The sequence below is a fragment of the Anomaloglossus baeobatrachus genome, chromosome 1 (assembly GCF_048569485.1).
Source record: "Anomaloglossus baeobatrachus isolate aAnoBae1 chromosome 1, aAnoBae1.hap1, whole genome shotgun sequence".
Taxonomy (NCBI): domain Eukaryota; kingdom Metazoa; phylum Chordata; class Amphibia; order Anura; family Aromobatidae; genus Anomaloglossus; species Anomaloglossus baeobatrachus.
Window position 1 is genome coordinate 403,841,834 of NC_134353.1, and position 12,335 is coordinate 403,854,168.

Below are 12,335 nucleotides of genomic sequence, written 5' to 3' on the forward strand. Positions count from 1 at the left end.
TTCAGTAGCTAAATTTCTCTTGATTCATATGTTCATGGCAGTAATGCAGATTCCATTTTTCACATTTTCACTCTTACATATAGCTATTGGATTTTTCAAGTCAGTATTCACACAGCAGTTTCTGCTATTTCATGTATTCCCCTTACATAGTCACTGGTGTGCATACCTTATCTCCCCATAGCAGTGTTCTAACTGTGATTAACAAAAGGAAAATAAAGGGCTCTGTAAAAACCAAACCACGATCAAGTAGACCAACGAAAATTTCAGCCACAACTGCCCGGAAAATTGTTCGGGATGCAAAGAAAAACCCACAAATAACATCAGCTGAAATACAGAAACTCACTGAAAACTATTGGTGTGGCTATTTCAAGATGCACAATAAGGAGGCACTTGAAGAAAAATGGGCTGCGTGGTCGAGTTGCCAGAAGAACGCTATTAGGCTATGTGCCCACTCTGCGGAAAATGCGCGGATTTTGCCGCGGATTTCTCGCGGAAAAGCCGCGGATTTTCCAGAAATCTGCAGCACAGCTACTCCCCAGCCATTTCTATGGCATTTGGGAAATGCTGTGCCCACGCTGCGGATTTTTCCGGATTTTCGTGCCGAAAAATCTGCAGCATGTCAATTTTTATTGCGGATTCCTCCGCAGGGTCCCATATACTTACCTGCCTCACCGGAGTCACTTTTCTCCGTCCGGTGTACAGGAGCGCGGTGAATCCAGGTACAGGAAGGAAGAGGTGGGCGGAGCCTGCACGAGCTCCGGTCATTTGACAGCCGGAGCTAGTTCAGGCCCGCCCACCTTCTCCTGCAGACTCTGAGAGAGTGACCCGGCTGCCGGAAAGCGAACTGCTGCATGATGGAGGTAAGTATGAACTCCCCCGATCACTGCAGCACTTGTTCTGCATTGAGGATGCAGTGCCGAAGCCATGGTACTTTGTCCTCAATGCAGAATGCCCGCACCATATCCGGAGGACATTCCGCAGCATGGAAACAGACAGAAGTTGTGGTGCGGTTTCCTGGGAGCACCTGCGGAATGTCCTGCGGATATATCCGCAGGACGCTGTCCCCGTGGGCACATAGCCTAACTGTGCAAATGCCACAAAGTATCTCGCCTACAATACAGCAACAGCACGAGACAAGCCTCCAAACTTCTGGAACAAGGTAATTTGGAGTGATGAGTCCAAAATCGAACTTTTTGGCCTCAACCATAAACATTACATTTGGAGAGGTGTCAACAAGGCCGATGATGAAAGGAACATCATTCTTACTGTGAGCTATGTGTGAGCTACATAGGCACAAGAAACTTGGTCAAAGTTAAAGGAAAGATGAATGCAGCACGTTATCAGCAAATACTGGATGCAAATTTGCACTCATCAGCCTGGAAGTTGCGCATGGGACGTACTTGGACATTCCAACATGACAACCATCCAAAACATAAGGCCAAGTCGACCTGTCATTGACTACAGCAGAGCAAAGTGAAGGTTCTGGAGTGGCCATCTCAGTTTTCTGACCTAAATATCATTGAGCCACTCTGGTGAGCACTCAAGCACGCAGCTTATGCAAGAAAGCCCAGGAATTTACAGGAACTGGAGGCTTTTTGCCAAGAAGAATGGGCAGCTTTCCCATCTGAGAAAATAAAGAGCCTAATCCACAACCTCCATAAAAGACATCAAGCTATCTATGATGTTAGAGTGGGCAATACACGGTATTAAGAACTAGGGTATGTGAACTTTTGATCAGGGTCATTCGGATGTTTTTGGTGGTTATGATATAAAAAGAGAAATCACGAAAATAAATGGCTTCACCCAACCACTAACCATGAGTGGAAAAAAAGATTGTATCACTCATATTCGCTGAAAAAAGGCCAAGAAAGCAAAAAATCTGCCGGGGTATGTAAACTTATGCGCACAACTGTATATGGTCTTTTTTTAGTAATGAGTATGCTTGAGCAGGATATATTGATTGCAAATACATCTTAGGAGAATCACAATATTGCTGGAAGAAAATCATCTTTCATGTATGGCATTCTGAAATTAAGCAAAAATATTTAAAATCAGATTTTTTTACAATGCATTCTCTTAAAATGTGTTTAAAAGATATGGACAATTCACATTGCATTATTTTTTCTGAAATGCATGTATTTTTGCTCCCTCAAAAATGTTTGCAATTGGGTTTTAAAAATGTTTGACTTAACCCCTTCCACAGTCAATAAAAAGGCAATACAGAGCCTATAGGAAGTGATCTAAGAATGTTACCAGTTAGCTTATGAGCTTAGTCTGATTGGAGAGTAACTTTTATGTCTTTTGACTTTCCCTTTTCTGTGTGTCGCTGCAGGCTTCCTGTATATTGCAACTTGTAAAATATATCCAGAAGCTTCATGCCAAGGAGGTCCCCGTAGCTGAGGAAGTTATGGCTCTATTTGCTGGAGAACTGAACCCTGTTGCTCCAAAGGCTCAGAAGAAAGTCCCTATTCCTGAAGGGTATGTTGTGAACATGTGTACGCTCTCCTATAACTTTGCGGCTAGGCTGGCTCTCCTCCTCTTTAGAGTGCTGTAAAGGGTCACATTTGGGTAGTTTGCTCTGAAGCTTCAGCTGAATCCTCCCAATCCCATCCACACACTCAATTTGTGACAATAGTTCGGAAAAACTGCAGCTTACGTTTTTTTCCCTACTGTTGTCTTTGTAAATTAATGGTTACTAATACACTATCTAACATTTCTTTTTAGTCTAGACTTGGATGTCTGGATCAATGAGCCTCCATCAGATAGTGAATCAGAAGATGAAAAGCCTAAACCTATCTTCCATGATGAAAAACAGACACATGGGAAGTCATCCCGTCCAGAGATCGATGAAGAAGAGCTGGCAAGGGTTAGTATGTGGGAAAGCTGGCCTTGTAAACAGCTATACATAAGAACACAGCCCTAGAGGCTCAGTGACATGGTTCACTATGTATTTTGATACTGATGTTAAAGTTGTCTTCAGATCTGGCTTTAAGTAAAGCATCTACTTAATACCTAACGGACCATAAATATTAAAGGCTCTCCTAAATGAAACAAGAAAATCCTATATAAATCTGGAGTGATAGCCAAAAGTATAAATCAATTCTAAACTTTTATTGAACAAGAACATGACAAGATAAGTCAATAAAGCCACACAGGGGGCCTATATGGGAATATTACTAAGTATGCAAAAATCTAGAAGAAAGCTGGGTCCAAGAATATAATGTACAAATGCTGCTCCTCAAGGTATGATCTGATGGATCTTGGCTTGTCATTTTTCATTAGAAATGTGTAATTGCTTTATATTTTTGGCTATAGGATCTTTTCTGAATGTAATTAGCGGTTTGTTTGTATTCTACAGAGGCGGGCTGCACGGAAAGAAGAACAGGCCAATAACCCATTCTACATTAAAAGTTCCACATCACCACAGAAGGTACCTATCTTGGCCTTTACCTTTTTTGGCTGTTTGTTTCAAAAAATATTTCTGTGATTAAATTCAGTGATAGTTTAGACGAAAACCATTCTGAAATGTGCACAATGGCACTTCAGTTTTTGAATTAAGTGAATTAAACAAGTCTTTTTTCCCATTGATTCTCCATGATGAGTCACTGTGTGGAGCAGGACCCAAAAGTTGCACCCCTCCCCCCCCCCCCAAAACAACCGTCCTAGCGGTCATAGTATTACTGCCCGCGGTCTGCTGCCGGCAGCTTGCAGTGATCGGCGCACATCTCAGCTGATTTTTACAGCTGAGATGTGTACCTGCTAGGCACGAGCAGAATAGTTATCTGCCCATGCCGTTTAACCCCTTAAATGGCGCTGTCAATATATGACAGCACCATTATAATGGCATCGGTGGTAAACATTTACTCACCGGCCAATACCGCAAGTCACGTGATGTGATCATGTGACTTCCGGTGATTGTCATGTTAGCGCAGGGTCATGTGATGACTCCTGTAGCTCACATGACTCGCTTTCTTTCACCCGGCCCAGAGCTGGGTGAGACCTGAAATGAGTATTTCTGCTGTTTACAGCTGTGTAGCTGTCATCAGCAGATATGGCAGATCGATCAGATTCCTGATCGCTATAGCCCCCTAGGGGGGACTTAGTAAAATAAAAAAAAGTGAAAAGTTTTAAAAGATTAAAAAAAAAAAAAAACCTAAAAGTTCAAATCACCCCCATTTCACCCCAATGAAAATTAAAGGGTTAAACAAATGTACACTTATTTGGTATCGCTGCATTCAGAAATGCCTGATCTATCAAAATATAAAATCAATTAATCTGATCGGTAAACGACGTAGCGGCAAAAAAAATCCAAACGCCAAAATTAGGTTTTTTTTGGTCGGCACAAATTTTGCGCAAGAGTTCAATAACAGGCGATCAAAACATAGCATCTGCGCGAAAATGGTATCATTAGAAACGTCAGCTCGAGACACAAATAAGCCGTCACTGAAAAATGAGAATGCTACGGGTCACGGAATATGGCGTAAAATGTGCGCCTCTCTTTTCGGACAAACTTCTGATTTTTTTTTAAACTTCTTAGATACAAGTAAACCTATTCATTTTGGTGTCTACGAACTCGCACCGACCTCAGGCATGACACTGACACATCAGTTTTACCATAAAGTGAATAAAATCTCAAAAACAATAGCGCTATCGCACTTTTTTTGCATTTTTTCTCATTTGGAATTTTTGCCGTTTTCCAGTACACCATATGGTAAAATGAATTGTTTGATTTAAAAGTACTGCTCGTTCTGCAAAAAAACGAGCCCTCACATGACCATATTGACTGAAAAATAAAAGTTACGTTTCTCGGAAGAATGGCGAAAAGAAAAACGGAAAGCGAAATATCGGCTGGTCGTGATGGGGTTAATGAGGGTTAAAGTCACTTTAGAGCAAGGAACTTGTTAAAACCTTTTATTTTGTTTTATATAGTAATTAGTCAATTTGAACAATTGCTCTTAGGTCCCGGCAGCTAGGTGTCTTCACATTACAGTGCTGTCCTATTGAGTCACATAGAGCTACTTCCACTGGGCTCGTTCCTCATTATTCGTTGACCTGTTCTGCCACACATTGAGGCTGCATCTTCTCTCCACAGCTCTACCAGGACTCACCTGGGGTTGAACATATACCTGTGGTGCAGATTGATCTTTCTGTTCCTCTCAAAGTTCCAGGTATGAAACACACTTCTCTTCTTTATATTTACATAATATGTATTTTTACATTTCTAATACAAAGTGCATGATTGGGAGTTGATATGTTCTTTAAAAGGAATCTTTCAGCAGGTTTTTGTTATGTAATCTGAGAGCAACATGATGTAGAGATGGAGACCTGATTCCAGGGACAGGGATGTGTCACTTACTGAGCTACTTGGTGTAATTTTGATAGCATCTATTTTGTCTGATGTAGATATAACAGCTAAGACTTCTGCGCTGTGTATAACCTCTCCCACACCCCTGATTAGCAGCTTGCTGGTGGGGTAGGGATTATACAGATTAGCCGGACTGCCGTGCACATGTAGACCTGTAGTGATAATCTCCTGATGATAAAATACTGATTGATTTTAAACGGAAAACACAGCTCAGTAAATGACACACCACTGTAATCACCATCTCTTTCCTATGCTATGCAACTGTAAGATTTAATATAAACCTAAAAAGATATAACCACTACTGCTAATAGAACAAAATTGTTTTATTCAATAGAAATAAATATCTTATGAATACATATTAATAAACAAGTGGGGAGCCACACAAAGTATTGAAATAGGAACATTAGATATAGGGCAACTATGAGCTGATCTACAGAATGTTATTGTGATAAATAGAACATCAAGGGATGATGCACAATTAGGTATAATATAATAGCTTTATGGTGAGCATGACGCACACTGAGTAGCTTTATCGTGAGCATGACGCACACTGGGTAGCTCTATGGTGAGCATGACACACATTGGATAACTCTGTGGTGAGCATGACACACACTGGGTAGCTTCATGGTGAGCATGACACACACTGGGTAGCTTCATGGTGAGCATGACACACACTGGGTAGCTTCATGGTGAGCATGACACACACTGGGTAGCTTCATGGTGAGCATGACACACACTGGGTAGCTTCATGGTGAGCATGACACACACTGGGTAGCTTTATGGTGAGCATGACACACACTGGGTAGCTTTATGGTGAGCATGACAGACTGGGTAGCTTTATGGTGAGCATGACACACACTGGGTAGCTTTATGGTGAGCATGACACACACTGGGTAGCTCTATGGTGAGCATGACACACACTGGGTAGCTCTATGGTGAGCATGACACACACTGGGTAGCTCTATGGTGAGCATGACACACACTGGGTAGCTCTCTGGTGAGCATGACGCACACTGGGTAGCTCTATGGTGAGCATGACACACACTGGGTAGCTCTATGGTGAGCATGACGCACACTGGGTAGCTCTATGGTGAGCATGACGCACACTGGGTAGCTCTATGGTGAGCATGACGCACACTGGGTAGCTCTATGGTGAGCATGACGCACACTGGGTAGCTCTATGGTGAGCATGACGCACACTGGGTAGCTCTATGGTGAGCATGACGCACACTGGGTAGCTCTATGGTGAGCATGACACACACTGGGTAGCTTTATGGTGAGCATGACACACACTGGGTAGCTCTCTGGTGAGAATTAGAAACTGGGTGAGAATTAGAAACTTCTTCATCAGACCATGATCAGATTGCATATGGAGTAAAACTTCTCCAAAATGACACCTCTTTCACAACATCCATTTCTTTATCGTTCCTTTGGGAGACCCAGACCATGACCATGGGTGTTTTGCTTCTGCCTCCGGAGGACACACAAAGTACTACACTTAAAAGTGTAGCTCCTCCCTCTGAGCTTATACACCCCCTGGTAGCCAGTCCTAGCCAGTTTATTGCTTTGTGTCAGGAGGCATACATCCACACATGCATTCTCATCTGATTTGTTTGACTTTTGGAAAGAGTTTGAAGAAAAGCGGGTCCACGTCTGGACTCCCAGCATGTCCCTTCTCACCCCACTGTGTCGGCGGTGTTGTTAAGGTTGATTTACAAGGCTGCAGCCTTACATGCCGCGCTCCTTCACCATCCCTTCTGGGCTCTGGCTTGAAGTGGGAGCCAGCACGGTCTCCATGCTTGGCAGGAGTCCGGTCTCCATCCACAGCCCCTTGAGGATTCTGTTGGACCGGAGCACTCATCCCCAGGGACATGGCCCTGCGTCTCAGCAGCTAAGTACCTGAGACGTTTATGTTGGGGGTCCCGGTCCTTTATTGTAAGGGGAGAGTATGCTGTATGTGATTGTTTTAACTTTTCCGGCGGGTTCTCTAGCTTTTGCCTGAGAACCGCGCTGATGGTGCCTGCTTGTCGGCCTCGCCGCTTAAATTTAGGCCCCGGCTTCGCCGGAGGCCTAGTTTCATTTTCCTGCCCTCACATGTCACTCATGCAGAGGGACAGGTTCGGCTCCTCCCGGCGGCTGTTCTACACAGGGGAGGGACACTCCCCACTGCTGGGGCGTCCCTCCTTCCCTGCAGGTCTCTATAGCCCTCCAGTTCCCGCTCTTTTATAGGAACGCCCCTAGTCCCGCCCCCTCTCTTCGCTCTGGTTTCTCAGGCAGAGTTCACTCTGCTCTGGGACATCCTGCATTCTGCATCTATGCTGAGGTGCTGCGACTGGGGGACCGGGCTTCGGGATCTGGAGGGCACACAACACCACGCTCAGCGGTCTGGTAAGCCACAGCCGGTCTCCGGTTGTGGACCTCTGTATATTCTCCCTGGGGTTCATTCTCTGCAAAGCCCCCACTCCAGCAGCATGTCTCACACAAGGAGCAAGGCTCCAAAGCTTTATACTGTATGCGCTGCATGTAAGCTCCTGCTGCCTGAGCCGAGCACCTATCCACATTGTGATGTCTGCTCTAACTTGGCGGTGCCACAGCCTGGAGTCTCACCCCCAGTGGTCTCTCAGGCTGCTGCTGCACCTGTGACTTAACCCCCGGCCTGGGTAGAGTCCTTTTCTAGGTCCATATCCCAGTCATTTGCTGAGTCCATGGGGCTTTTGTCCAGGACTTTGATGAATATGCATCAGCCCCCCTCACAGGGTGCCTCTAATACTCTTGACAGAGGACTCCTATCCTCTGACCTCCATCCATCGGAGCTCACGGAGGATTCATCATCTGATCCCAGACCACGTCCTTCTAAGAGAAGGCGCAGGGTTTCCTCCCCCTCCCTATCCCACGGCTCTGTCTCAAGAGCTGACTCTCAAGATGAGGAGGATGCCCTCACTCGGGGCTCGGAGTCTATGTATCCCATTGTTTTCTCTGAGGGTGACTCAGATCTTAGTGATTTGATTGCTTCTATTAATTCTGTGCTGGATCTCAATCAGCCAGTGTCAGAGGAGCAACTCTCTTTGGCAGAAAAACATCAGTTTACCTCGCCTAAGAGAGTGAAGAGTGTGTTCTTTAACCACTCCAGTTTTCAGACCGCTGTGACCAAACCCAGGGCCTGCCCTGACAAACGCTTTCCAAAGCGTGGTTCTGATGACCGGTTTCCATTTCCACCTGAGGTGGTCAAGGAGTGGTCTCACTCCCCAAAGGTAGACCCTCAGGTGTCTAGGCTATCAGCCCGGACCGTTGTGTCGGTGGCTGAAGGCACCTCACTTAAGGATTCCACTGACCGTCAGATTGACCTTCTGGCCAAATCTGTGTATGAAGCTGCGGGGGCCGCGTTTTCCCCGACTTTTGCAGCAGTGTGGGCTCTCAAAGCCATCTCTGCTTCTCTAGAGGAGATGCATTCCCTCACCAAGGAATCTATGCCTGAGATGGTTACCTTAACTGCTCAGGCTTCAGCTTTTTCATCCTATGCCATGTCTGCCATGCTAGAGGCTGCTCACCGCACTGCGGTGGCTTCAGCTAATTCTCTTGTTATCCGCAGGATTTTGTGGCTTCGAGAGTGGAAGGCAGATGCTTCTTCCAAGAAGTTTCTTGCTGTGCTCCCTTTTCCTGGTTCACGGCTGTTTGGTGAACAGCTGGATGAAATCATTAAAGAAGCTACTGGCGGGAAGAGTACTTCCATGCCACAAACCAAGACCAGGAAACCCGCCCAGGGTAGGAATCAATCGAGGTTTCGTTCCTTTCGTTCCTCCAACTGGTCATCCTCTAAGCCTTCCGCCTCGTCCGCTAACTCAGCCAAGGATCAGAAATCCAACTGGCGCCCAAAAGCGCGTCCGCAGAAGACCGCAGGAGGTTCTGCCACTAAAGCAGCTTCCTCATGACTCTCGGCCCGCTCCAGCCACGTCCTTAGTCGGTGGCAGGCTCTCCCACTTTGGCGACGCTTGGTTAAAGCAAGTCTCCGATCAGTGGGTGAGAGACATCATATCTCCCGGCTACAGGATAGAATTCTCTTCCAGCCCTCCAAACAGATTTTTTCTCTCAACTCCCCCCTGCTCCAAGGCCGCCGCCTTCTCGCAGGCCGTGGCGTCCTTGCAGGCAAACGGAGTGATTGTCCCAGTTCCCGCTCAGGAACGGTTCAGAGGTTTTTACTCAAATCTCTTCCTAGTTCCAAAAAAGGACGGTACCTCCCGGCCCATCCTGGATCTCAAGCTTCTCAACAAGCATGTTCAGGTGCGGCATTTTCGCATGGAGTCTCTGCGATCAGTCATTACCTCTATGACCCAAGGGGAGTTCCTGGCGTCCATCGACATCAGAGATGCCTATCTACATGTGCCAATCGCAGTGTCACATCAGCGTTGGTTACGTTTTGCGATAGGAGAGGATCATTTCCAATTCGTGGCTCTCCCCTTCGGGTTAGCCACGGCCCCTCGGGTATTCACCAAGGTCATGGCGACAGTGATTGCGGTCCTGCACCTCCAGGGGTTAGCAGTGCTTCCTTATCTGGACGACCTTCTGGTCAAGGGTACATCCAGCGCAGACTGTCAGCGGAGTGTTGCGCTCACTCTCGCCACCCTAGCCCAATTCGGGTGGATTGTCAATCTTCCCAAATCCACTCTGACTCCGACCCAGAGTCTCACGTACCTAGGGATGCAGGTCGAGACTTTGTCGGCACTTGTGAAGTTGCCCTTAGACAAACAGCTGTCACTCCGGTTGGCGGTGCGCTCTCTCCTGAGGCCCCGCCGTTATACCCTCAGGCGTCTGATGCAGGTGCTGGGTTAAATGGTGGCCTCCATGGAGGCGGTTCCCTTTGCCCAGTTCCATCTGCGTCCTCTGCAGCTGGACATTCCCCGCTGTTGGGACAAGCGGCCTTCCTCTTTACAGAGGTTAGTGGCTCTGTCGCCATGGACCAGGAGCTCTCTTCAGTGGTGGCTTCGACCCCTCTCCCTGTCCCAAGGGCGCTCCTTCCTGACTCCGTCCTGGGTGATTCTCACCACGGATGCCAGCCTATCCGGCTGGGGAGCGATACATCTCCACCACAGAGCACAGGGCACTTGGACTCCGTCCGAGTCAGCCCTTTCAATCAATGTGCTGGAAACCAGAGCTGTTCTTCTAGCTCTCCTAGCCTTTCACCACCTGTTGGCAGGCAGGCACATTCGAGTCCAGTCAGACAACGCGACAGCGGTTGCCTACATCAATCACTAAGGCGGGACACGCAGCCGCCTGGCAATGTTGGAGGTACAACGCATCCTTCAATGGGCGGAGGACTCCAAGTCCACCATATCTGCAGTCCACATCCCTGGCGTAGAAAACTGGGAGGCAGATTATCTCAGCCGTCAATCCGTGGACGGTGGCGAGTGGTCCCTGCACCCGGCAGTGTTTCAGTCAATCTGCCGCAAGTGGGGCACTCCGGACGTGGACCTAATGGCATCCCGTCACAACAACAAGGTTCCGGTTTACGTGGCTCGCTCCCACGATCCTCAGGCCTTCGCCGCGGACGCTCTGGTTCAAGACTGGTCCCAGTTTCGTCTGTCCTACGTGTTTCCCCCTCTAGCTCTCTTGCCCAGAGTCCTGCACAAGATCAGAATGGAGGGCCGTCGAGTCATCCTCATTGCACCGGACTGGCCCAGGCGAGCTTGGTATCCGGACCTGGTCCAACTGTCCGTGGAGATGCCGTGGCATCTTCCGGACCGTCCAGGCCTGCTCTCGCAAAGGTCCGTTTTTCCGCCCGAATTCTGCGGCTCTCAAATTGACGGTGTGGCTCTTGAGTCGTGGATTTTGACGGCTTCTGGTATTCCTCCTGAAGTCATCTCCACTATGACTCGGGCCCGTAAGTCTTCCTCCGTCAAGATCTATCACAGGACTTGGAAAATTTTCCTGTCCTGGTGTCGCTCTTCCGGCCATTCTCCTTGGCCATTCTCGTTGCCGACCCTTCTGTCTTTTTTACAGTCCGGTCTGCAGCTAGGACTGTCCCTCAACTCTCTCAAGGGACAAGTCTCAGCTCTATCAGTGCTGTTCCAGCGGCGTCTCGCCCGGCTGGCTCAGGTCCGCACCTTCATGCAAGGTGCGTCTCACATCATTCCGCCTTATCGGCGGCCCTTGGATCCCTGGGACCTTAACTTGGTCCTCACGGTATTGCAGAAACCCCCTTTCGAGCCCCTTAGGGAGGTTTCTTTGTATCGTCTTTCTCAAAAGGTGGCCTTTTCTAGTTGCCATAACTTCTCTCAGGAGAGTCTCTGATTTGGCTGCGCTCTCCCCGGAGTCACCTTTTTTGGTTTTTCACCAAGACAAGGTAGTTCTCCGTCCGACCCCGGACTTTCTTCCTAAGGTGGTCTCTCCCTTCCACCTTAACCAGGATATTTCCTTGCCTTCCTTCTGTCCGGCCCCTGTTCATCGCTTTGAGAAAGCGCTGCATACTCTAGATCTGGTGCGTGCTCTCCGGATTTATGTGGCTCGCACCGCTGCGCTTAGGCGGTGCACCTCTCTTTTTGTGCTAACCACAGGGCGGCGCAAGGGTCTCTCTGCTTCTAAGCCGACCTTGGCCCGTTGGATTAGATCGACCATTTCGGACGCCTACCAGAGTACTCAAGTGCCTCCCCCGCCGGGGATCAAAGCACACTCGACCAGAGCTGTCGGTGCCTCTTGGGCTTTTAGGCACCAGGCTACGGCTCAACATGTCTGTCAGGCTGCCACTTGGACTAGCCTGCATACCTTTTCGAAGCACTACCAAGTGCATGCTCATGCTTCGGCAGATGCGAGCTCAGGCAGACGCATCCTTCAGGCGGCTGTCGCCCACTTGTGAAGTTAGGCTCCGCCTACTTCTTAGTTTTTTCTGTTTATTTCCCACCCAGGGACAGCTTTGGAATGTCCCATGGTCTGGGTCTCCCAAAGGAACGATAAAGAAAAAGAGAATTTTGTTACTTAC

At 47.9% G+C, this 12,335-nt stretch overlaps 1 protein-coding gene across 2 annotated transcripts in view; it reads left to right on the forward strand.

Annotated features, from left to right (window-relative positions):
• Positions 1 to 12,335, forward strand: part of AP3D1 (adaptor related protein complex 3 subunit delta 1) — a 240,225-nt gene that overhangs the window by 143,396 nt on the left and 84,494 nt on the right. For both annotated transcript variants that reach the window (XM_075352591.1, XM_075352592.1), the window contains exons 16-19: positions 2,333 to 2,478; positions 2,725 to 2,866; positions 3,359 to 3,430; positions 5,093 to 5,168. In XM_075352591.1, the coding sequence (XP_075208706.1) occupies positions 2,333 to 2,478; positions 2,725 to 2,866; positions 3,359 to 3,430; positions 5,093 to 5,168 (436 nt within the window). The remainder of the gene's footprint in view (positions 1 to 2,332; positions 2,479 to 2,724; positions 2,867 to 3,358; positions 3,431 to 5,092; positions 5,169 to 12,335) is intronic.